The sequence below is a fragment of the Oncorhynchus gorbuscha genome, linkage group LG08 (assembly GCF_021184085.1).
Source record: "Oncorhynchus gorbuscha isolate QuinsamMale2020 ecotype Even-year linkage group LG08, OgorEven_v1.0, whole genome shotgun sequence".
In the NCBI taxonomy this organism is placed as follows: Eukaryota; Metazoa; Chordata; class Actinopteri; order Salmoniformes; family Salmonidae; genus Oncorhynchus; species Oncorhynchus gorbuscha.
The window spans coordinates 32191079-32218325 of NC_060180.1; the positions used below are offsets into that span (position 1 = coordinate 32191079).

General features: G+C 40.8%; 1 protein-coding gene across 1 annotated transcript in view; it reads right to left on the reverse strand.

The window, feature by feature from the left end:
- The window catches only part of wdr11 (WD repeat domain 11), a 150771-nt gene extending 133057 nt beyond the window's left edge, over positions 1-17714 (reverse strand). The window contains exons 1-4 of the mRNA XM_046359175.1: positions 17498-17714; positions 11047-11158; positions 3856-4009; positions 350-523 (exon numbers count right to left, since the gene is read on the reverse strand). Of these exons, the coding sequence (XP_046215131.1) occupies positions 350-523; positions 3856-4009; positions 11047-11158; positions 17498-17583 (526 nt within the window). The 5' untranslated portion in view covers positions 17584-17714. The remainder of the gene's footprint in view (positions 1-349; positions 524-3855; positions 4010-11046; positions 11159-17497) is intronic.
- Positions 17715-27247: the final 9533 nt, after the last annotated feature.

Genomic DNA, 27247 nt, shown 5'->3' on the forward strand with positions numbered 1-27247 from the left:
CAATTTGTAAGTCGCTCTGGATAAGAGCGTCTGCTAAATGACTTAAATGTTAATGTTATGTTATGAAAGTTACATATTTCTAAAAACTATTTTGGAATTTCGCGCACTGCCTTTCCAGCCGGAATGTTGTCGGCCGTAAGAAGTTAACAAAGATTGACTTCCAACTGAAAGAGAAACTTTCTACAAGCAGGCAGGGAATCTGCTACAAATAACGTTTAACCTGTTAGAATAAGGAGTTGGTGGGATTGAGAGAACAGAGATTGACATAGTATGAAAGAGTGAGAGAAAGCAAGACCAGATAAAAGAGATCTATAGAACATGGCACTGTAGGTAGGTGATTGCTGCTTACATGCTAGGTTGGATGGATCGAAGTGGTCAAAAGAGAAGGAGAGGATGTTCTCTGCATAGCTCTTCTTCCACAGCTTGGTCCCTGTGTCTCCGTTCCATAGGACTATGTAGTTAGGTGGATGGATGGCCAGGAGAAGGTCACGTGAAGCATCCTGAGTCCACAACCAGTCCATATCTGAGAGCAAGAAAAAAAACAGTGAGAGAGAGAGAGGAAGAGAAAAAAAAGAGCGAGAGCGAGCGGAAAAAGAGCGAGCAGGAGGAAAAAGAGCATATAAGGTATATTTGAAATGTTTATGGATTAATTTACTTCTGCCAGATAGTCAAAAAAATGTGGTTTTCCTGTGTTTAATATAATCAGGGCACTCGGAAAATAATCAGACCCCTTGACTGTTCTCACTTTGTTACATTACAGCCTTATTCTAAAAATGGATTAAGCAAAATAATTTCCTCATCAATCTACACACAATAGCCCATGATGACCATGATGACCATACGCAAACATGTTCAGAAATATTTGCAAATGTATTAATGGTGCTTGAGTGGCCCGGCCAGAGCCCGGACTTGAACCCGATCAAACATCTCCGGCAATGTTGAACACTGTAAAAATAAAGAAAAACCTTTCAAATGAGTATGGATCCAACTTTTGACTGCTTATGTATACACACACACACACACACACACACACACACACACACACACACACACACACACACACACACACACACACACACACACACACACACCAGTATTTGGAGAGTTTCTACCATTCTTCTCTGCAGATCCTCTCAAGCTCTATCAGGTTGGATGGAGAGTGTGTGTGTAGAGCTATTTTCAGGTCTCTCCAGAGATGTTTGATTGTATTCAAGTCCGGGCTCTGGCTGGACCACTAAAGGACATTGATACTTGTCCTGCAGCCACTCCTGCATTGTCTTGGCTGTCTGCTTAGGGTCGTTGTCCTGTTGGGAGGTGACACTTGGCATTCAGGCCAAAGAGTTCAATCTTTGTTTCATCAGACAATATAATCTTGTTTCTCATGGTCTGAGTCTTCAGGTGCTCTGTCAGAGTGACAATCAGGTTCTTTGTCACCTCCATGACCAATGCGCTTCTCCCCACGATCTCAAGCTGGTCGGGCGGCCAGTTCCAATCAAACAAGTGAAAGTAACAAGAAATACTTACAAGCCCTTACCCAATAGTGCAGTTCAAGAAGAGTTAAGAAAATATTTACCAAATAAACTGAATTTAAAAAAAGGTAAAAAGTAACAATAACAAGGCTATATACAGGGGGTACCGGTTAGAGATAATATGTACGTGTAGGTAGGGGTGAAGTGAATATGCATAGATAGTGTACAAAACAAAGGGGGGGGGGGGGTCAATGTAATAGTCCGGTGGTCATTCAATTCATTTTTCAGCAGTCTTACGGCTTGGGGATGAAAGCTGTTAAGGAACCTTTTGGTCCTAGACTTGGCGCTACTGTATAGTCTGCCGTGCCTGAAGCTGAAATTACAGTCTATAGGGTGACGAGTCTGACAGTTTTATGGGCTTTCCTCTGACACCACATATTATATTGGTCCTGGATGGCAAGAAGCTTGGCCACAGTGATGTACTGGGCCGTAAGCACTACCATCTGCAGCGCCTTACAGTCAGATGCCGAGCAGTTGACACACCAGGCGGTTATGCAAACGGTCAGGATGCTCTCGATGGTGCAGTGGTTGAACTTTGAGGATCTGGGGACCCATGCCAAATCTTTTCCGTCTCCTAAGGGGGAAAAGGTTTTGTCGTGCCCTCTTCACAACTGTCTTGGTGAGAGTTCTAGGAAGTGTTAGTGGTTCAAAACTGCTTCCATTTAACTTCTTCGATATAGGGGGCGCCCTTTTAATTTTTGGATAAAAAAACGTTCCCGTTTTAAACAAGATAATTTGTCACGAAAAGATGCTCGACTAAACATATAATTGACAGCTTTGGAAAGAAAAAACACTGACGTTTCCAAAACTGCAAAGATATTATCTGTGAGTGCCACAGAACTGATGCTACAGGTGAAACCAAGATGAAATTTCAAACAGGAAATGCCCCAGATTTTGGAGGGGCTGTGTTCCAATGTCTCCTTATATGGCTGTGAATGTGCAAGGAATGAGCCTACACTTTCGGTCGTTTCCCCAAGGTGTCTGCAGCATTGTGACGTATTTGTAGGCATATCACTGGAAGATTGACCATAAGAGACTACATTTACCAGGTGCTCGCTTGGGGTTTTCTTAGCCAAACGTGATGAACAAAACGGAGCGATTTCTCCTACACAAATAATCTTTTTGGAAAAACTGAACATTTGCTATCTAACTAAAAGTCTCCTCATTGAAAACATCCAAATTTCTTCAAAGGTAAATTATTTTTATTTGAATGCTTTTGTTTTTGTGAAAATGTTGCCTGCTGAATGCTAGGCTTAATGCTATGCTAGCTATCTATACTCTTACACAAATGCTTGTGTAGCTATGGTTGAAAAGCATATTTTGAAAATCTGAGATGACAGTGTTAACAAAAGGCTAAGCTTGTGAGCCAATATATTTATTTCATTTCATTTGCGATTTTCATGAATAGTTAACGTTGCGTTATGCTAATGAGCTTGAGGCTATGATTACGCTCCCGGATACGGGATTGCTCGACGCAAGAAGTTAAGAATGATGGACGCCACTGTTCTTGGGCACCTTTAATGCTGCAGACATTTTTTGATACCCTTACCCAGAGCTGTGCCCCAACACAATCCTGTCTCAGCACTCTACGGACAGGACCTCATGGCTTGGTTTTTGCTCTGACATGCACTGTCAACTGTGGGACGTTATATAGAAAGGTGTGCCTCTCCAAATCATGTCCAATCAATTGAATTTACCACATGTGAACTCCAATCAAGTTGAATTAACATTGAGGATGATCAATGGAAACTAGATGCACCAGAGCTAAATTTTGAGTCTCATAGCAAAGGGTCTGACTACTTTAAAAAACGGATAACTTATTTACATATTTAATACATTTTGCTTTGTCATTATGGGGTATTGTGTGTAGATTGATGAAGAATAATTTAATCCATTTTAGAAAAAGGCTGTAACAAAATGTGGAAAAAGTCAAGGGGTCTGAAACATATAAATATGTGTAATTAGTTGTATTAGCAGCAGTAGTCTTTATTGTAGGCCTATTTGTACAACAACCTTGTTATGCTGTTCATTTAAGTTTTATGACATAAAAAAAAACATTGTTTAAATAGCCTAATACCTGATTTCGGGGACTGGGATATTTGTCAGCTCAAGAGGATAATATCCTTGCTGAAAAATAAAAAATAAAAACTATCCCATGGTTTATGATAGATCTAATTTTCATTTATTCATAATTCAAAATTTATGTCAGGGAGGTTTGGCTTAATGTACTTGAAAGGAAATCATTGATACAGGTTGTAATTTCTTGGTCTCTCAAAGTTGATGTAATAAATGCAGCAGTGGTCCTTTTCCGAGGTTTGGCTCTCACCCTGGATAGGTTTGGAGTGCTCCTGGATCTCACAGTGGGCCGTGCCACTCACCACATCCCACACAATAATCTTCCCTGCTGAATCGGCAGAGGCCAGCCTCAGAGAGTAGGGAGAGCTGAGGCTGTGGTGGTAGTTCTCCCTGGACCATTTCACCTGCAGGCAGAGAGCGAGAAGGAGAGAGTGGGAGCAGGTGAGATGGTTTAGCCTATTTGAACATAGTCTCTAAAACAAAATCAAATGTGCAAGAAAAAAAACTCAGCTCTCTAGAACACAATTAAAAACAACCAGAACCCAATTGACTACCAAATTACACACACTGAACTTTCAAATAAAATATAACCTGGAAAGGCATGTGGCCCTGACAGCATCAGGAATGAAATGCAAAAACACAGTACTCCTAAGCTGCAGGATGCCTTCTTCAAACCCGGTTTTGGAAAGTGGCTGCTTCCCTGATATCCTATAAAAATGTAAATGTTTTTTTTTTTAAGTGACAAATTCGAGCCTAATAACTATATGTATCACCTGCAACATGGGGAAACTGTTCTGCTGTATTCTCAATAGCTGAATACAGAGCTTCCTTAGACAACATAAAAGGCTTTCTACCCAAACGCAGAACAGACCACACCTGCATGTTCATCAGAAACAGAGGAAAAGTACTTGCATATTTTGCTGATTATAAAAGAATGCTTTTGATTCCATATGGCATGATGATTATATTGTAAAACCCTAAAAAAATATATATATAAAATATATTTAAAAAATAAAGAGGTTTTGGGGGCAAAGTAGGTGACATAAAATCTATTTACTTGAACAGACAGTATTAAAAATAAACCATAAAAGAGAATTTGGCACAAGGTTGGGGGTTTGCTGCCCATATACAGTCTTGAAATCACTGGCCAGTTTAACCTCTTAAGACTGGCAGTAATTTCATTTTTGGATAAAAAGACGTGCCCGTTTTAAGCGCAATATTTTGTCACGAAAAGATGCTTGACTATGCTTGGAATTGATAGTTTTGGAAAGAAGACACTGACGTTTCCAGAACTGCAAAGATTTTCACTGTGAGTGCCTTAGAACAAAAGCTACAGGCAAAACCAAGATGTTTGAGCGACCAGGAAATGAACAGGATTTCTGACGGTACGTTTTCCATGATCGCCTTATATGGCTGTGAATGCGACAGGAATGAACGGACACTTTCTAGCGTTTCCCCAAGGTGTCTGCAGCATTGTGACGTATTTGTAGGCATATCATTGGAAGATTGACCATAAGAGACTACAATTGCCAAGTGTCCCGCACGGTGTCTGCGTGGAAATTGGTGCGCAAAAGTCACCTACCAGTATTTTTCCATCCGAATCAGAGAAGAATGCAGGCTTCTAGGACTGGCATTTCAATGAAGAGATATGACAAAACACCTTGAGGATTGATTCAAACAACGTTTTCCATGTTTCAGTCGATAGTATGGAGTTAATTTGGAAAAAAGTTTGACGTGTAGGTGACTGAATTTTCGGTTAGTTTCGGTAGCCAAATGCATAGTAACAAAACGGAACGTTGTGTCCTACACAAGAAACTTTCAGGAAAAACTGGACATCTGCTATGTAACTGAGAGTCTCCTCATTGAAACATCTGAAGTTCTTCAAAGGTAAATTATTTTATTTGATCCCTTTGCTGGTTTTTGTGAATATGTTGCGTGCTAAATGCTAACGCTAAATGCTAAGCTAGCTATCACCACTTACACAAATTATTGATTTTCTCTGGTTCTAAAGCATATTTTGAAAATCTGAGATGACAGGATTGTTAAGAAAAGGATAAGCTTGAGAGCAGGCATATTTATTTCATTTAATTTGCGATTTTTAGAAATCGCTAACGTTGCGTTATGGTAATGAGCTTGAGGCTATGATTACGCGACCGCATGCGGGGTGGGTCGGACTATGAGGTTAATAAATGGAACTCTTGTCACTTTAATAACATTTACATATCTTGCAGTACTCATCAGTACAGTATATGTATATACTGTATTTTATCCTATTCTACTCGGACACTGCTCGCCCAAATATTATATATTCTTATTTCCATTCCTTTATTTTATGTGGGAAAAAAAATCTAAATGGTTTGTCCTCGGGGTTTCGCCTGCTACATAAGTTCTGTTATACTCACAGACATGATTCAAACAGTTAGAAAACACTCAGAAGTTTCTATCCAAATCTACTAATAATATGCAAATCTTATCTTCTGAGGATGAGTAGCAGGCAGTTGAATTTGGGCATACTTTTCATCCAAAATTCCAAATGCTGCCCCCTATCCTAGAGAAGTTAACAGTTAGTGACTGAAAATAAATTTGACCGGTCATGTTTATCGGTCTATAGGTTTATTTGCATAATTTGTGGAATAAAGTGTGTGTGTCTTCGGTGTGAAAACTAATTTGAACTGTAGAGGAAGAAGTGTTTGCAGTGTGGTTTGGTAGGATTGTTTCGGAGGACCTTAGCCTCACCCGACTCCGTACAGGAGACGCAGCGATGGAAAAAGACTAACTACCAATTGGATAACAAAAACATTTTTTTAAACAAATTCAGCAGCAGTACCAGCACGATGATATATCACGTCAAGAACAAACACCCAGGTGCCATCACTTTGATGCTAGCAGGGAGAATGATGCGTGCCGTCTGAGGTGATCACACACTTGGTGTGTAGAATGATTGAGCGTGATATGATGCCAATCAGTGTGGTCGAGGGCTTTAGGGGAGTTAATTCGTTACTTTGAGCCAGAGTACTGCACGCCATCACAAGACACAATAACATATTTTTTTTTTCTATGTGTTAAAAGCGAAGCCAGCTACAGCCGGCAAGTTGGCTCTCACAACTGACTGTTGAACTGTGCTGACCACCGAGACCTACAATACCATTACGTGCCACTTCAGCGATGTTGACTGGGTAAAGGAGTCTATCCGTCAGACACACAGCTGACAACCTCGTGGAGAAGTTGACCAGTGATGTTGAGACATGGGACTCAATGACTACGTGTTGGCATGCATCCACAACAACGCACGCAACATTGTGGCTGCCAATTCCTACTTGCATCCCCTGACTCGGTGCCATGCTATGCACAGACTTCAATGATGGCTTCAATATTTTATTTTACCTTTATTTAACCAGGTAGGCTAGTTGAGAACAAGTTCTCATTTGCAACTGCGACCTGGCCAAGATAAAGCATAGCAGTGTGAACAGACAACAAATAAGTACACTGCTCAAAAAAATAAAGGGAACACTAACAACACAATGTAACTCCAAGTCAATCACACTTCTGTGAAATCCAACTGTCCACTTAGGAAGCAACACTGATTGACAATAAATTTCACATGCTGTTGTGCAAATGGAATAGACAACCGTTGGAAATTATTGGCAATTAGCAAGACACCCCCAATAAAGGAGTGGTTCTGCAGGTGGTGACCACAGACCACTTCTCAGTTCCCATGCTTCCTGGCTGATGTTTTGGTCACTTTTGAATGCTGGCGGTGCTTTCAATCTCGTGGTAGCATGAGACGGAGTCTACAACCCACACAAGTGGCTCAGGTAGTGCAGCTCATCCAGGATGGCACATCAATGCGAGCTGTGGTAAGAAGGTTTGCGGTGTCTGTCAGCGTAGTGTCCAGAGCATGGAGGTGCAACCAGGAGACAGGCCAGTACATCAGGAGACGTGGAGGAGGCCGTAGGAGGGCAACAACCCAGCAGCAGGACCACTACCGCCACCTTTGTGCAAGGAGGAACAGGAGGAGCACTGCCAGTGCCCTGCAAAATGACCTCCAGCAGGCCACAAATGTGCATGTGTCTGCTCAAACGGTCAGAAACAGAGACTCCACAGGTGGGGGTTGTGCTTACAGCCCAACACCATGCAGGACATTTGGCATTTGCCAGAGAACACCAAGATTGGCAAATTCGCCACTGGCGCCCTGTGCTCTTCACAGATGAAAGCAGGTTTACACTGAGCACGTGACAGAGTCTGGAGACGCAGGCAGCAGAACGTTCTCCACGGCAACATCCTCCAGTATGACCGGTTTGGCGGTAGGTCAGTCATGGTGTGAGGTGGCATTTCTTTGGGGGGGGGGCGCACAGCCCTCCATGTAGCCTGACTGCCATTGGGTACCGAGATGAGATCCTCAGACCCCTTGTGAGACCATATGCTGATGTAGTTGGCCCTGGGTTCTTCCTAATGCAAGACAATGCTAGACCTCATGTGCCTGGAGTGTGTCAGCAGTTCCTGCAAGAGGAAGGCATTGATGCTATGGACTGGCCCGCCCGTTCCCCAGACCTGAATCCAATAGAGCACATCTGGGACATCATTTCTCGCTCTTGTACCACAGACTGTCCAGGAGTTGGCGGATGCTTTGGTCCAGGTCTGGGTGGAGATCCCTTAGGAGACCATCCGCCACCTCATCAGGAGCATGCCCATGCATTGTAGAGAGGTCATACAGGCACGTGGAGGCCACACACACTACTGAGCCTCATTTAGACTTGTTTTAAGGACATTACATCAAAGTTGGATCAACCTGTAGTGTGGTTTTCCACTTTAAATTTGAGTGTGACTCCAAATCCAGACCTCCATGGGTTGATAAATTTGATTTCCATTGATAATTTGTGGGTGATTTCGTTTTCAGCCCATTCAACTATGTAAAGAAAAAAGTATTTAATAAGAATATATCATTCATTCAGATCTAGGATGTGTTATTTTAGTGTTACCTTTATTTATTTGAGCAGTGTATATGTGGTGTGATTGTTGCTGCTGAGAGACTGGTTAGGCACTTTAACCATAGCCAACTCAGCCACCAAGGCACTAGAAGTTAAGCAAGTCAAAATGCAGCTCCTGCAGCACCACCTGATCCAGTCTTGTAAGACAGAACGAGTACCAGCACGTAGCATGTTTGAGAGGTTGGTGGAGCAGAGACAGCCGTGCTGTTCAACCAGACCTTCACCAAGCTGCAAGAGGCAGAACTCTCGAGCTCCCAGATGATCACTGGCAAATAATGGAGATCAAGCCCGTCTTGCTAACCCTGACATGTACAACCAGCGTTATGTCATCCAAAAAAGGTGTCCATCTCCAACATAAACCCTGTCACATTCAGCCTACTGCAAACATCTCTTCCGCGGAGTGGATAAAAGCTTGAGAGTGGTAAGAGTTCAGGAGTCCCTCTGAAAAATGCATGCAGGAATGAATCTATAAAATGAGGTTATATTGTATGTAGGCAAATAGCAGCCAATTGTTGTTATTGTCATTGTCTTATTGAAAGTATTAGAAGCAAAACCATACATATTTATGAAAAATATAATATAATATATAATATATAATATAATACTTATTTTATTATTTTCACAGGTGGATGCAAAAAATCTGACCTTAATGGCACCTCTCGTCACATTGATGTTGGACCATCGCCACAAGCATCTGCGATTTCTTTTGCCAGCTGAGAGTGACAGCAAAAACAAAGCTGCTCAAGTTGGCGGACTTGGTATCCTATGACACAGATGCGACTGGGTCAAATGGAGTGTCCCGCTGCTGCTGACAGAGAGATTGACTGAGCGAGCCAGGAAGCCTTGGGTCTTCAGCTCCTATTTGGTACTACAACCCCGCACTTGAGAGAGCGAGGCAGAAAACAAGGTGAAAAACTACTTGAGACATTCCTCCCATCACTCAATGTGTTTCCACATCACTGGTGGAAAGTCAGTGAAAGATTCCCAAGGATCACCACTTTAACGAGGCGCTACAATTTGCTGACAATAGTCCACATCAATAGGCCTACTGTTAACTGAAAGATAATGTTACAGGATTTTAAAATGAAATGGAAAAGCAGAATGTGGTTTTTGTTACTGTTTTGTTGTTTATTTGCAAGAATTTCGTACAATGTAGCCTACCTTTTTCCGACGATATGTTATACTCCGACAAGGCTTTAATATCTAATTGAAATAAGATATTTTAAAATTTGGGAAATGAAAGGTTTTACATTTGGCTGCTTCATTTTAATGAAAAGACGTTATCAGCGGAAACATTATTTGATTTAGTCAACTTTAATCTGCTATGGTTGATAAAAAAGGAGTTAAAAATGTGCAACGAAAAGACTCATTACATCTAAATGATGTTGATAAACCAAATGTATAAAAATAATATTGTCTATAAATCAAAACCATATCACCTAAAATAAAATGTAGGCCCTATTAAAACTTCTAAATACAGTATCTAAATAAAAATAACCTTTATTTAACTAGGCAAGTCAGTTAAGAACAAATTCTAAATTTTCACTCTCTGGGATATTTGGGACGCTAGCGCCAAATTCAAAACAGAAATCCCATAATTACAATTCCTCAAACATACAAGTATTTTACACCATTTGAAAGATAAACTTATTGTAATCCAGCCACAGTGTCCGATTTAAAAATAGGCTTTACGGCGAAAGCACACCAAACGATTATGTTAGGTCAGCACCCAGTCACAGAAATCCATAAAGCCATTTTCCAACCAAGGAGAGCCCTCACAAAAGTCAGAAATAGCGATTAAATGAATCACTAACCTTTGATGATCTTCATCAGATGGCACTCACATGACTTCATGTTTTGTTCAATAAAGTTCATCTTTATGTCCAAAAACTTCATTTGAAATGTGTGTTTTATGTTCAGAAATGCATTGTCTCACAACAAACATCCGGTGCAGAGAGCCACATCAAATTACAGAAATAGTCATAATAAACATTGATAAAATATACAAGTGTTATGCATGGAAATATAGATAAACTTTTCCTTAATGCAACCGCTATATAAATACATTTGATTGGACTCTTGCACTGAGATGTAGTGCCTTAGACCGCTGCGCCACTTGGGAGCTGAAACTTTATCAATGTGGCTTTTTGGCCCAAACAGTGAAAACATGGCTGAATCTTGCTGACAAAGAGAAAAAGCTTACTCTGACCAAGGTCAAAGAGAACCCACTTTCTTACTTTGGATGATAAACATCACTTCAGCTAGAAAACAGACTTTATAATTAGAACCAGCCATGAATATAGTTTACTCCTGTGATGGGTTACATTCACTATTGCAAATGCAAACTAAGCTACATGCTATGAATTCACTCAAACAACTTATTCAAAAAAAGGCAGAGGCTACTTCCTGGGATTTTCCCATTATGATATTGAGAAACCCTGACTGGAACTTACCTTGACCACATTGGCTTTGTGCCTCTCCAGAACCTGGATGGTCTGGGAAGTCTTTGGGTCGATGATGAGGATGCTGGAGTGACATCCCTGGGCTATCAGCCCCTGCCAACCCCTAGAAGAGAAGAGATTTAAAATATAGGCGATATAACTAAGCTATCTAGCATAGCAGCAGGGGCTGCTATCCATCAAAAATAACATTTACATTTTAGCCTATCAACAGGGCAGCACACAGCTGCTTGAAAAGTGGGGTCATTACAGCAGAGGCATGTTCTAGGGTGAGGCGGTATCCCGATTTTCATATCGTCATCTTATACGCACTACCAGCTTAGTACACAAGGTTACGTCAAAGAAATGAAGAAAAAAAAGGCCCATTGGGCATCTACTAAAAGAATGCAAAAAAGAATTGCATTGAGTCAGCTAGCTAAATATAACAAGTACAAACCAATATTATTTATTTTTTAAAGACATGCAATCCAGCTCATGAACATGCATAAAATCAGCAAAAAAAGAAACACTTACTGTCAATTGTGTTTATTTTCAGCAAATGTATTGTGTAAATATTTGTGTGAACATACGATTTAACAACTGAGACATAAACAGAACAAGTTCCTGCAGACATGTGAATAACAGAAATTGAAAAATGTGTCCCTGATCAAAGGGGGTAAAAAAAGGGAACAGTCAGTATCTGGTGTGGCCACCAGCTGCATTAAGTACTGCAGTGCATCTGCTCCTCGTGGACTGCACCAGATTTGCCAGTTCTTGCAGTGAGATCTTACCCCACTCTTCCACCAAGTCACCTGCAAGTTCCCAGACATTTCTAGGGGGGAAATGGCCCTAGCCCTCACCCTCCAATCCAACAGGTCCCAGAAGTGCTCAATGGGATTGAGATCAGGGCTCTTCGCTGGCCATGGCAGAACACTGACATTCCTGTCTTGTAGGAAATCACACACAGAACGATCAGTATGGCTGGTGGCATTGTCATGCTGAAGGGTCATGAAAGGATGAGCCTGCAGGAAGGGTAGCACGAGGGAGGAGGATATCTTCCCTGTAACGGACAGCATTGAGATTGCAGGCAATAATGAGCTCAGTCCGATGACGCTGTGACAAACCGCCCCAGACCATGACGGACCCTCCACCTCCAAATCGATCCCACTCCAGAGTACAGGCCTCGGTGTAACGCGCATTCCTTCGACAAAAAACACAAATCCGACCATCACTCCTGGTGAGACAAAACCGCGGCTCGTCAGTGAAGAGCACTTTTTGCCAGTCCTGCCTGGTGCATCTCGGGCAGTTGTTTGTTGCCATCCGGTACCTGTCCCGCAAGTGTGATGTTCAGATGTACCGATCCTGTGCAGGTGTTGTTACACGTGGTCTGCCACTGCGAGGACGATCAGCTGCCTGTCCTGTCCCCCCTTAGCGCTGTCTTAAGTAGATGTCGACAGATTAATCGGAATGGCTGATACCTTGAAATCGGCCGTAAGTAATCATAACAATCGGTAATCTCCATTTTTGGCCACCGATTGTGGCCGGTTACATTGCACTCCATGAGGAGACTGCGTGGCAAGCTGGCTACTTGTTACGAGAGTGCAGCAAGAAGCCTAGTTAAATTGCTAGCTAGCATTACACTTATCTTACAAAAAAAATCAATCTTAACATAATCACTAGTTAGCTACACGTGGTTGATGATATTACTAGTTTATCTAGCGTGTCCTGCGTTGCATATAATCGATGTGGTGCCCGTTAATTTCTCATCGAATCACAGCCTACTTCCCTGAACGGGTGATGATTTAACAAGAGCATTCGCGAAAAAAGCACTGCTGTTGCATCAATGTGTACCTAACCATAAACATCAGTGCCTTTCTTTAAAATCAATACACATATTTTTAAACCTGCATATTTAGTTAATATTGCCTGCTAACATTAGTTTCTTTTAACTAGGGAAATTGTGTCACTTCTCGTGCGTTCCGTGCAAGCAGAGTCAGGGTATATACAGCAGTTTGGGCCACCTGGCTCGTTGCGAACTGTGTGAAGACCATTTATTCCAAACAAAGACCGTAATTAATTTGCCAGAATTGTACATAATTATGACATAACATTGAAGGTTTTGCAATGTAACAGCAATATTTAGACTTAGGGATGCCACCCGGTAGATAAAATAGGGAACGGTTCCGTATTTCACTGAAAGAATAAACGTTTTGTTTTCAAAATGATAGTTTCCGGTTTTGACCATATTAATGGGCGGCAGGGTACCCTAGTGGTTAGTGCGTTGGACTAGTAACTGAAAGGTTGCAAGTTTGAATCCCCGAGCTGACAAGGTACAAATCTGTCTTTCTGCCCCTGAACAGGCAGTTAAACCCACTGTTCCTAGGCAGTCATTGAAAATAAGAACTTGTTCTTAACTGACTTGCCTAGTTAAACAAAGGTCAAATTATTTTTTTTTAAATGACCTAAGGCTTGTATTTCTGTGTGTTATTATGTTACAATTAAGTCTATGATTTGTTATTTGATAAAGCAGTCTGAATGAGCGGTGGTAGGCAGCAGCAGGCTCGTAAGCATTCATTCAAACAGCACTTTCCTGCATTTGCCAGCAGCTCTTCACCGTGCTTCAAGCATTGAGCTGTTTATGACTTCAAGCCTATCAACTCCCGGGATAAGGCTGGTGTAACCGATGTGAAATGGCTAGCTAGTTAGCGGGTAGCGCGCTAATAGTGTTTCAATCGGTGAAGTCACTCGCTCTGAGACCTTGAAGTAGATGTTCTCCTTACTCTGCAAGGGCCGCAGATTTAGTGGAGCGCTAGGTAACGATGCGTCGAGGGTGGCTGTTGTCGATGTCTTCCTGGTTTGAGCCCAGGTAGGGGAGAGGAGAGGGACGGAAGCTATACTGTTACACTGGCAATACTAAAGTGCCTATAAGAACATCCAATTGTCAAAGTTATATGAAATACAAATGGTATAGAGAGAAATAGTCCTATAATAACTACAACCTAAAACTTCTTACATGGGAATATTTAAGACTCATGTTAAAAGGAACCACCAGCTTTCATATGTTCTCATGTTCTGAGCAAGGAACTTAAACGTTAGCGTTCTTCATAGCACATATTGCACTATTACTTTCTTCTCCAACAATTTGTTTTTGCATTATTTAAACCAAATTTCATTATTTATTTGAGACGATATTGATTTTATTGATATATTGTATTAAGTTCAAATGAAAGTGTTCATTGTTCATTCAGTATTGTTGGAATTGTCATTACTAATAAATAAAAATATAAAAATAAATTAAATCTTTTTTTATATTCCCCCCCAACAAAAAATAAATAAATACATCGGTATCTGATTTTTTTGGTCCTCCAATAATCGGTATCGGTATTGAAAAATCATAATCGGTCAACCTCTAGTCTTTAGCGTCTCACACTACGGACATTGCAATTTATCAATAAGTGCATCGATGACATCGTCCCCACAGTAACTATACGTACTAGAGGTCGACTGATTATGATTTTTCAATGTCGATACCGATTATTGGAGGACACACAAAAAAAAGCCGATACCGATTAATCGGACGATTTTTTTAATGTATTTGTAATAATGACAATTACAACAATACTGAATGAACACATTTTAACTTAACATAATACATAAATAAAATCAATTTAGCCTCAAATACATAATGAAACATGTTCAAATTGGTTTAAATAATGCAAAGACGGTGTTGGAGAAGAAAGTAAAAGTGCAATATGTGCCATGTAAGAAAGCTAACGTTAAAGTTCCTTGCTAAGAATATGAGAACATATGAAAGCTGGTGGTTCCTTTTAACATGAGTCTTCAATATTCCCAGGTAAGAAGTTTTAGGTTGTAGTTATAATAGGACTATTTCTCTCTATACCATTTGTATTACATATACTTTTGACTATTGGATGTTCTAATAGGTACTTTAGTATTGCCAGCCTAATCTCGGGAGTTGATAGGCTTGAAGTCATAAACAGGGCAATGTTTGAAGCATTGCAAAGAGCTGCTGGCAAAAGCAGGAAAGTGCTGTTTAAATGAATGTTTACGAGCCTGCTGCATCCTACCTCCGCTGAGTCAGACAACACTATCAAATCATAGACTTAATTATAATTTAATAACACACAGAAATACGAGCCTTAGGTCATTAATATGGTCAAACCGGAAACTATCATTTCGAAAAGAAAACGTTTATTCTTTCAGTGAAATATGGAACCGTTCTGTATTTTATCTAACGGGTGGTATCCATAAGTCTAAATATTCCTGTTACATTGCACAACCTTCAATGTAATGTCATAATGTGCCATTAAACCCCTACAACTCATCCAGAACGCCGCAGCCCGTCTAGTGTTCAACCTTCCCAAGTTCTCTCACGTCACCCCGCTCCTCCGCTCTCTCCACTGGCTTCCAGTTGAAGCTCGCATCCGCTACAAGACCATGGTGCTTGCCTACGGAGCTGTGAGGGGAACGGCACCTCAGTACCTCCAGGCTCTGATCAGGCCCTACACCCAAATAAGGGCACTGCGTTCATCCACCTCTGGCCTGCTCGCTTCCCTACCACTGAGGAAGTACAGTTCCCGCTCAGCCCAGTCAAAACTGTTCGCTGCTCTGGCTCCCCAATGGTGGAACAAACTCCCTCACGACGCCAGGACAGCGGAGTCAATCACCACCTTCCGGAGACACCTGAAACCCCACCTCTTTAAGGAATACCTAGGATAGGATAAAGTAATCCTTCTCACCCACCCCCCCTTAAAATATTTAGATGCACTATTGTAAAGTGGCTGTTCCACTGGATGTCATAAGGTGAATGCACCAATTTGTAAGTCGCTCTGGATAAGAGCGTCTGCTAAATGACTTAAATGTAAATGTAAATTAACAGGCACCGCATCGATTGTATAGTACAAGCTAGATAAACTAGTAATATCATCAACCATGTGTAGTTAACTAGTGATTATGTTAATATTGATTGTTTTTTATAAGATAAGTTTAATGCTAGCACCTTACCTTTGCTCCTTGCTGCACTTGCATAACAGGTAGTCAGCCTGCCACTCGCATAACAGGTAGTCAGCCTGCCACTCGCATAACAGGTAGTCAGCCTGCCACGCAGTCTCCTCGTGGAGTGCAATGTAATCGGCCATAATCGGTGTCCAAAAATTCAGATTACCGATTGTTAGGAAAACTTGAAATCGGCCCCAATTAATTGGTCGACCTCCAGTAGTGTGTACGGCCCAATCCGGGACCTCTATAACAGGCCGTGTCAGAGGAAGGCCCTAAAAACTGCAAAACTCCAGCCACCCAAGTCATAGACTCTTTGAAATCACATGGCAAGCGGTACTGATGTACCAAGTCTGAAAATAAATAAATTCTACCCCAAAGCCATAAGATGTTAAATAATTCATCAATAGGTACCCAGACTAACTTTTTTGACTCATCACATACACCGTTGCTGCAGTTCATCTATCCTGTTGCCGAGACATTTTATCCCTACCTGTATACATCTACCTGAATTACCTCGTAAACGCTAAACATTAACTCGGAAGTGGTACATTGTGTATAAAGCCAACATAATTCTTATTGTATATTTATCCTTGTTTTATTATTTCCTCTGCATTGTTGGGAAGGGCCTATAATAAGCATTTCACTCTTATCCTACTCTACACCTGTTGTTCACGAAACATGAAACAAATACAATTTGATATGGGATTGAGGAATGAAAGCGATTGATAACAAAGAATACTGCTATTGCTGCACTATCACACATTTTCCACCTCTAGGGACAAAGACCATCAAGAAAATCACTAAGACCCAAATGTGGGGGTCTAGCACATTAACTAATCTTACAAGCACACTTTATTTTATTTTTTAAAACTACAGCTAACTACTAGCAATATGGCATTCATCAGTCACATACATTTACACTCAACCAATAACACTAAACAGTGGCATCGTAATTGGTTGTCAGCTTAAGCACAAAAACACAACTGCAATGTCAAATCAATAACTAGCTAACGTTAACGTTACGTTAGACAATTCGCTAATCAGCGAGGAAGCTAACGTTAGCTTCGTCTCACAACTGGTCATGTATATTAACATTTAATTAGCTTAGCCATTTATGTTAGCTAAAATGTATATTAACAATTTTAACTTTACTCGTAATGTCTACAGATGGCAAAGTAAAGTCAACATGGTTCATCCAAACGCTAACTAAATTAAATGTCTAAGCTAATTGCGGGACGAAGCTATTTCACGTTAGCTAAACCAGCTTGCTGAAACTTGTAGCACAACACCACTTGCCAACTGTTAAGCGAAAGCATTCAAATTCTTCATTTTATCCAAATACTACACAATATAGTATTGTAATCTAATACATATCTGCTCATCTTCATTTTCTGTAGAATAAACCAGTTTAGCTAGCTAGGCCAATGCACAGGGCTCCAGAACTCACCAGTCAACAGCAGTTTTGTTCTGCAAATTAAGCGTTCCAGTCAATGTCCGCGCCGCGAGTTTAATATTGACAGAGTAAGGAATCATTGTTACTATGAATTGTATTTACTACCTACATCCAAATAAATGGACAAAATCTCGCATAGAACATGTATTTTGGTTTGTTGACAGGGGGGGAAAATAAGCAGGAAATGTCAACTCCAGGATGCGTTATAATATAACTGTGAAGTCGGCAATAATAACGAAGTACTTCCGGGTAAAAGTCCTGTCCTGTGTAATTTGTAAATAAAAAATGAGAGAGAAAATAATAGAACATGTGCACAAGTATCCAAAGATGTTATACTAGTTATGAATAAATATTTTTTTTAACGTATTTCTATAAGATATTATGTATTGTTGTCTTTTTGTCTTTCTCTTCTTTTATTTCAAGCCTACCTAAATGGTCAACAATGTTTTTTGTGTATGTACACCTATCACTTATTGCACCATACAATACTATCTGTACGTTGTGCAGAAAAAGGGGGTCAATTCTACTCAGGAGCAAATCCACAGTTTACACCCCCTTCAGTGTCCCTGTTCATTTGCCAGCCCTTATAGAGTGGCCCATCAACTTAAACCCAATAGTTTTTTCATACTGGACATACATATTGCATCTTACAAAATTATCTATATGTTGTGTCGCTATAAAAGGACAGTCCATTCTACTCAGGAGCATTTTAACTTTCCAAATCCACAGTTTCCAAATCCACATCAGTGTCGCTTCTAATTTTACAACCATATTCCCTTTAACACAGGAGCAGCTGTAGTTTCCAAATCTGTTATTGTGGCCCTTTAAGAGTGCAAATCAACTTACATCCAGCTATTTGCATGTTAGATGGTCAGGTTTAATTAACAGAAATACATGTGCCACAGTGGAGCACTTTGGCAGATTACAATGAATCTGAATTGCAGTGCAGTTTACATAAGATATATACAAATATGTTTGACTTGGACGAAGCCTACCCACACTGTATCTGCAGGCTGTTTTGCTACACCCGCAATAACATCTGCTAAATATATACATGCGACCAATAACATTTTATTTTATTTTATTTGGCTAGAGTGCACATGCCAAGATCAGAGTGGGCACATTTGCTATATAACGTATATAATATATATAACTGCCAAATGAGCAGTGACACTCCTCTGGGTGTAAACTCTGTGGATTTGGAAACTAGAAGTGCTCCTGATTTGAATGGATCCCCCTTTAGATGTGACACAATGTACAGATAATTTTGTAAGGTGCAATATGTATGTCCGACATGAAAACAAACTACTGGATTTCAGTTGAAGGGACATTTTATAAGGGCCACCAAATGATCAGTGACGCTTCTCTGGATGTAAACTCTGTAGATATGGAGACGAGAAGTGCTCCCTTTTATTTCATCCTGCATAATTCTAAACTCTTATTTTATTACAATCAGTTACATCGTGTAGACAGGAAGTGATATTTATTCGCTCTGGCCAAAAGTATTTTGTATGCTAACGTTAGCTTTTTGGTTTGAGCCGGTTGCAACCCCAGTGAACATTGGGCCTTTTCAGCAAGCTGCTGGCTGTTATTAATTATGTTTAAAAAACAATCAATAATATCAATCGTGTAAGCACATGGAAATACTTTTTCGGGAATTATTGATCTATTTATTTCATGACTTAAATGTCTGGCTGTGAGTGACGGACTGTGAAACTCAATCCCCCATGATTCCGTAGTACCAGAACTGGTGTTTTATCATTTGTACTGGAACTGACCATTGTGTTCGTTCTTATTATACCTGTGGTTGTGTTGAATACCGCACTCAACTTAAAATAAACAACTACTCTGCATATAATACATAACATACCTGTATAATAAACAGATTCAACTATTTTGCCTTTTAATAAGATCTTTGATGGCGTAGCTAGTTTATTTATGGCCTGTATGTGTCCCATACAAATATGATTCCATAGCTATGCTGGTATCTGCACATTTTAAACTGTAAACTTTAATTCTAATTTTGCTGTCTGTATACCAATTGTTGTAAATGTGAATATACCATTCTAGTTCAGAAATAATTATACCAGCGTTGTTTGCACCTGAGATGTTAATGAATTCAAGCAGGTAAATAACAAAAACATGTGAGTGTTAACTGTGGAGGCTTTGTCTTTTGATTTTCCACAATATAACGCAGTTCCCACGATAATGAAAATGAACCATCCACAATGTTTACCAATTTACTTCTGTCATATGTGAAACTAATATATATTATTTGATTGTGTCTCACAGTATATGATCACACATTTTGTTTTTCTACGTTATTAACATACAATAATGTTTATGTTCTACCAAATAGAGAAATGAGCTTGAGCAAACAGTGGGATGGGGGGCACTGGTGGCATTTGAGGAGGCACTTCCATCTACATTATAATTTCAAAATGTAGTTAGAAGTGATATTTCTTCCCATTTCCCAAGGAATATTTTTAGGGCAGTTGGATTATGGGTACATACCACAATGTTTGTTATGTTGTAATTTTAATCACATACAGATTCCCATTCTGTTTGATTTTAATAAATACTTTAGGATCAGAAGGAGCGAACTGCAAAGTGACAGTAACCTGCTCTTGCCACTAGCCTTGCCCCTAAAACAGGGATTCCCCCACAGAAGTTTCACATTTTTGTTTTAACCCTATACTGCCACACCTGATTTAATTAGTCAAAGGCTTGATGATTAGTTGACAAATTGAAGCATGTTAAGGGTTAAAACAAAAATATGAAACGTCTGGAGGAGGCCTATGAGAGGTTTGGGAAACCTTTACCTAAAAAAACTCCAAGGGAGATGCCAAGAGCGAGATCTCCCTTAAGGAATTTCTTATTAATTAACAGACTTACATTTACATTTACATTTAAGTCATTTAGCAGACGCTCTTATCCAGAGCGACTTACAAATTGGTGCATTCACCTTATGACATCCAGTGGAACAGCCACTTTACAATAGTGCATCTAAATATTTTAAGGGGGGTGAGAAGGATTACTTTATCCTATCCTAGGTATTCCTTAAAGAGGTGGGGTTTCAGGTGTCTCCGGAAGGTGGTGATTGACTCCGCTGTCCTGGCGTCGTGAGGGAGTTTGTTCCACCATTGGGGAGCCAGAGCAGCGAACAGTTTTGACTGGGCTGAGCGGGAACTGTACTTCCTCAGTGGTAGGGAGGCGAGCAGGCCAGAGGTGGATGAACGTAGTGCCCTTATTTGGGTGTAGAGCCTGATCAGAGCCTGGAGGTACTGAGGTGCCGTTCCCCTCACAGCTCCGTAGGCAAGCACCATGGTCTTGTAGCGGATGCGAGCTTCAACTGGAAGCCAGTGGAGAGAGCGGAGGAGCGGGGTGACGTGAGAGAACTTGGGAAGGTTGAACACTAGACGGGCTGCGGCGTTCTGGATGAGTTGTAGGGGTTTAATGGCACAGGCAGGGAGCCCAGCCAACAGCGAGTTGCAGTAATCCAGACGGGAGATGACAAGTGCCTGGATTAGGACCTGCGCCGCTTCCTGTGTGAGGCAGGGTCGTACTCTGCGGATGTTGTAGAGCATGAACCTACAGGAACGGGCCACCGCCTTGATGTTAGTTGAGAACGACAGGGTGTTGTCCAGGATCACGCCAAGGTTCTTAGCACTCTGGGAGGAGGACACAATGGAGTTGTTTGACTTATCAAAGCTAAGATCATTACACTACTCCCTCGGTTCAGAAAACACAACCTGTGCTTCTCTATCACACATGCCTCACGCCTTACCACAACATGCTTTTTAGACTCATACACTATCCTTCTTCTGCTCATCAGAGTAGCAAATGGTAGGAGGGGGTATTGACCTGAGGGGTGCTTGAAGTCAGGTCGATTGACCATAAGGAAATCCCGCTACAGACAACAACCTCAAGAGAGTAAGGGCATCATCAAGGCTAGTGTCTTTCAACTTGTCAGACAGCATGACTACCTTGTTAGGAAATGTCTAACTAGTACTAAATGCAGTTGCAATTTACTGATCAAGTTTAGCTGTGTCACTGGCTTTCATTTGAATGTAGGATTAAATACAAAGTAGTGCAATTAAAACATTTACCTACTCAGACCGATTGACTGTAACCTAAGCCTCTCATATCCTCACTGTTGCGGTCGTCGTCACCGGCCTATTAGCTGCCACTTATTGTCTTTCCTCCCCCTCCTTGTATGTTTATTGGTAGCACCTGTTGGTGAATGATTAGTTTGTCTTTATTAGACAGCCGGCCCGCCTGGTTGTTGTGCGGGATTAATGATTGTAACCTTCGGCTCTAATGTAGAGGAACGTGTTTGTTCCTGGTCGTGAAATTTCAGTTGTACCTTTCTCATTCCCCGTGTTTGGGGCCGTTATTATTGTGAGCACCCTGTGGTGCGTTGGTGAATTAAAAGAGCACAGCCTTGCACTCTCTGTCTCCTGCGTCTGACTCCAGACCCACGACACCCGGAGCATTACAGGCTCCTGCATCAGGGAGACATGTGGAGATTTAAAAAATAAATAATAATAATATGACAGAATTCATGATAATAATTGCTTGGCTGTATTGTAAGGTCGACAAGGCATTTGTTTGGCATTCTAGCATACTGTACCTGTATCTTGTGGGGATAGATGCAGGAGCATGGGTACTGGTACTGGAAACTATTAAATACAAATTGTGTTATATTTCTTCATCAACACAACTTAAAGGGTGAAGAGATTATAATTCATTTTGATATTAGAGTATGTTATTATATCAGATATACATGCCATTAAATTACATGTGCCTAACTGTGTGGTTTTAATGTGCATTAGCTGTGGTTCCTCTTATTTGGGGAGTAATATAGCATTTTTTTTATCTATTTGCAATACATGCAACCTAAAAGTTCATGCCTGCAAGACAGAGCTTGTTCCAGGAAGGTAAGGGACCCCTCATCATCCTGATGAATTACGGTGATTGGAGACAAGGAGCGATAAAACCCTTCAAACAGAGACTACCTGTTTGTGTAAAACCTTGGTGCTATGGGTGGCTATGTCACATGCGGCACAGAGAAGATTCCTGTATTACATGTGTGTTTATTGTTTAGGTGTTTCATATTAAATCTGATAGCACCTCCTGCAATACCACCTTTTTACACATGCTGCACAATTTTCAATGCATCAGAATTTACAGTCCAAATATATAGAACAATTTATCTGTGATTTTTTTGGTGTCACGTTTTGGATTCTAGTTTGTCTTTTTCCCATGGCTGTACCACAGCTGTGTTTGCCCCCCTAACATTGACTAGTGGCAAGCAGGTCATCCTGATTGGAATAAATGGTAAGTATGTGGTTTTTAAGGTCTTTACTTATATTCACATGTTTTTAAAGAATGTCATTAATTACTTCCTAATAATTACTATTGACTCAGGGCACTACAACCTGTCCCTTCCTGCTCTGAATTTCTCCAGGTGTCTGAGACATTGGACAATGGGGCTGGTTGAACTCCAAAAGAGTGGCTACAGGCCAGACACCGTGACGCACCACACCATCTTCACCGTGGACCTCTTCAAGTCCTTTGAAGACATAAAGGTGTTGGCCTCAGGATGCTCCCGTCAAGCCTTGGTGAGAACGCTTGACGGAAGAAAAAAACACTTTGGAAGGTTAAGTGTGTATATACTCATCAAATGATAATTTTTATGAATTAGTGGTTGATATTTGTCCCTAATATAAAAATGTATCCTTAATATGTTTTGCATTTTATTAGAGTGGAAAGATATGTGGCAAAACATTCCAGAAGCCATTCCTCGAGTGGACGTATGGACGGTTTGAAATAGACAAGCTTTGTGGAAGCGATCTCCTCCATTATCCTGCACGCTCACAGGAGATGCAGGCTATATCAGAGGATGGGAATCACAAGCAATACCGCTTCCATAAAGCCTCAGGGTTTGTACTACCTTCTTATGTGTTGATGTTTTATTCAGGCTATATTTATACCTTCTTAAAGTGCATGCTGATCTTCATTTTGTTATGAGGAATATTTTGGAGATGCAGTTGGTCTTCTTTTTAGAAGAATATTAATTGTCAAGTGAAAAGGTTGTTTTCCGTGAAGAAAAATTGTGGGACATTAATTTGTCTTTTTGCTTTATCCAAAACCTTCCGAGACACACACAGACACACCGACACAGAAAAGTTGGAGCAACACAGTCAGATGTCTGGGATTTGAACCAGCAACAGACCTTTCTAACCTCTAGGCTACTTGCCACTCTTAGTGGTTTGGTTTGATCTATAATTTTGTGATGTAATCTTGCAGTCTGAATCTCTATTTAGTGTTGAGAAGGGATTCTACGAGTGTCTTCCTTGTGAAAGATGATGGTGTGTCATCCTTTGTCAAACATGTCCATACAAAGACCAATCATGTAATTATACTCAAAGGTTCTATAATATAGCTTTAATGTCACCCAGTTTAGAACTTGTTTCTTTTAAATTAATCTCTGCACTTCACCGTCATTTTCATGTTGTAGACGACAGACAATGGAGTGTGTGGCACGTCAGAGTGGGCAGCGGCCAAAGAGACGTCAGGAAAGTCATCTGCTAAAGTAGATGAAGAGGGCTTTGAGATAGCAGTTTGCCGACACGGCATGCTCCCCAAGGCCCTAATCATGTGTAGAGTCGAGATATACAGTGCATATACAGACCCTTTCCCTTTTACCACATTTCGTTACGTTACAGCCTTATTCTAAAATTGATTAAATAATTTTTTTCCCTCAGCAATCTACACACACTACCCCAAAATTATGAAGCAAAAACAGGTTTTTAGACATGCAAATTTATATATATATATATATATATATATATATATATATATATATATATATATATATATATATATATATAAAAAATGAAAAAAAACGTATTCACGTAGGTATTCAGACCATTTGCTATGGGACTTTGAAATTGATCTCAAGTGCATCCTGTTTCCATTGATCATCCTTGAGATGTTTCTACCTGTGGCAGATTCAAATGATTGGACATGATTTGGAAAGAAACACACCTGCCTATATAATGTCCCACAGTTGACAGTGCATGTCAGAGCAAAAACCAAGCCATGAGGTAGAAGGAATTGTCCTTACAGCTCCGAGACAGGATTATGTCGAGGCACAGATCTGGGGAAGGGTACCAAAACATTTCTGCAGCATTGAAGGTTCCCAAGAACACAGTGTAAAAGTATTTTTATTGGAATTTCACAATTTTCTCCCATATTAAGAGATTTAGTAACAAACATAAAATAAGAATAACGAGGAAACAAAAAAAACTGACAGAAATTAAACCCAAAAGGAATTAGGTCCAACACATGAAAAGTTACCACACATTACAGTTACCACACATTGAGAATGATGCCGATAGATAGGGATGCCGTGCTTACATTATTAGCCCAGACATTTTTTGGTGTTATTACATACAGCTCGGAATACATTTTGGAGCAGAGGTAACTCACCAGCATTACCAGCATTACTAGCATTACGACCAGGAATACGACTTTCCCTAATCGGATCCTTTGTTCATACGCCCCAGGGAAATTTAATTGATTCCAGAGGCTGACCCAAAACATTGGCGGCGGAGGAGAGGTACTCGGAGTGGACTTCTAGTCCGACTCAGGAGAAGTGCACACCACCCACCGCTTCCGAGTTTATTACTCGCTACTGTTCAGACTCTGGATAATAAAGTTGATGGGCTCAGGGCGATTGTAACATACTCTGTTTCACGGAAACATGGCTCTCTCGGGATATACTGCCAGTTGGGTTCTCCGTTCATTGCGCAGACAGGAATACATTTCGCTATGGGAAGAAGAAGGACAGGGGTGTACGTTTTATGATTAACTACTCATGGTATGATTGTGATAGCATTCAGGAACTCAAGTACTTTTGTTCACCTGACCTAGAATGCCTCACAATCCAATGCAGACTGTATTACCTCCCAAGACAATTCTATTCCGTTATAGTCACAGCCCTGTATATTCCCCCTCAAGCCGATACCACGACGACCCTCAAAGAACATCACTGGACTTTATGCAAACTGGAAACCAAATATCCTGAGGCTGCATTTATTGTAGCTGGGAAATTTAACAAAGCAGATTTGAGAAAAACGCTTCCGAGCTTCTATCAACTGTAATACTCGCACTGCTAAAACACTTGACCACTGCTACTCCAACGTCCGGGATGCCTAACCCCCCTTTTGCAAATCTGATCAGGACATAATTTTGCTCCTCCCTTCCTATAGGCAGAAACTCAAGATTGTTTTGATCACGCGGACTGGGACATGTTCTGAGTAGCCTCCAAGAATAATATCGACAAATACACTGATACGGTGACTGAGTTTATCAGGTAGTGTATTGCAGATTGTACCCACTTTGACTATTAAGACCTACCCAAACGCAGATACTGTAGATGGCAGTATTTGCACATAACTGAAAGCACAAACCATCGTATTTAACCATGGCAAGACGACTGGGAATATGGCTGAATACAAACAGTGTAGTTATTCCCTTCGTAAGGCGATAAAACAGACAAAACGACAGTATAGAGACAAAGTGGAGTCACAATTCAATGGCTCAGACACGAGGCGTATGTGGCAGGGTCTACAGACATTCATGGACAACAAAGGGAAAATCAGCCACATTGCAGACACCGACATCTTGCTTCCGGAAGAGAGGTGGAAAGTTTCATGTTCCTCGGCATGCACTTCACTGACAAACTGAAATGGTCCACTCACACAGGCAGTGTGGTAAAGTAGGCGCAACATCACCTCTTCAACCTCAGGAAGATGAAGATATTTGGCTTGGCAACTAAAAACGTCACAATCTTTTACAGATGCACAATTGAAACCTTCCTGTCGGGCTGTATCACTGCCTGGTACTGGAACAGCACCAGCCGCAACCGCAGGGATCGCCAGAAGGTGGTGCAGTCTGATGTAGCTGTCCTGGAGGGCAGGTAGTTTTATTTCAGCTTTTATATCTTTCCTCACATTCCCGGTGCGTCAGAAGTTTACAAACACTCAATTAGTATTTGGTAGCATTGCCTTTAAATTGTTTCACTTGGGTCAAACATTTTGGGTATCCTTCCAAAAGATTCAAACAATAAGTTGGGTGAATTTTGGCCCATTCCTCCTGACAGAGCTGGTGTAACTGAGTCAGGTTTGTAGGGTTCCTTGCTCGCACATGCTTTTTCAGTTCTGCCCACAAATTATCTATAGGATTGAGGTCAGGGCTTTGTGATGGCCACTCCAATACCTTGACTTTGTTGTCCTTAAGCCATTATGCCACAACTTTGGAAGTATGCTTGGGTTCATTGTCCATTTGGAAGACCCATTTGCGACCAAGCTTTAACTTCCGGACTGACGTCTTGAGATGTTGCTTCAATATATCCACATAATTTTCCTGCCTTATGATGCCAAGTTCCAAAGTACATTCATCTCTAGGAGACAGAAAGCGTATCCTTCCTGAGCGGTATGGCGGCTGCGTGGTCCCATGATTTTATACTTGCGTATTATTGTTTGTACAGATGAACGTGGTACCTTCAGGCATTTGGAAATTGCTCCCAAGGATGAAATACATCCACAGGTACACCTCCAATTGACTCAAATGATTTCAATTAGCCTTTCAGCAGCTTCTAAAGGCACAGTCAACTTAGTGTATGTAAACTTCTGACCCACTGGAAATGTGATACAGTCAGTTATAAGTGAAATA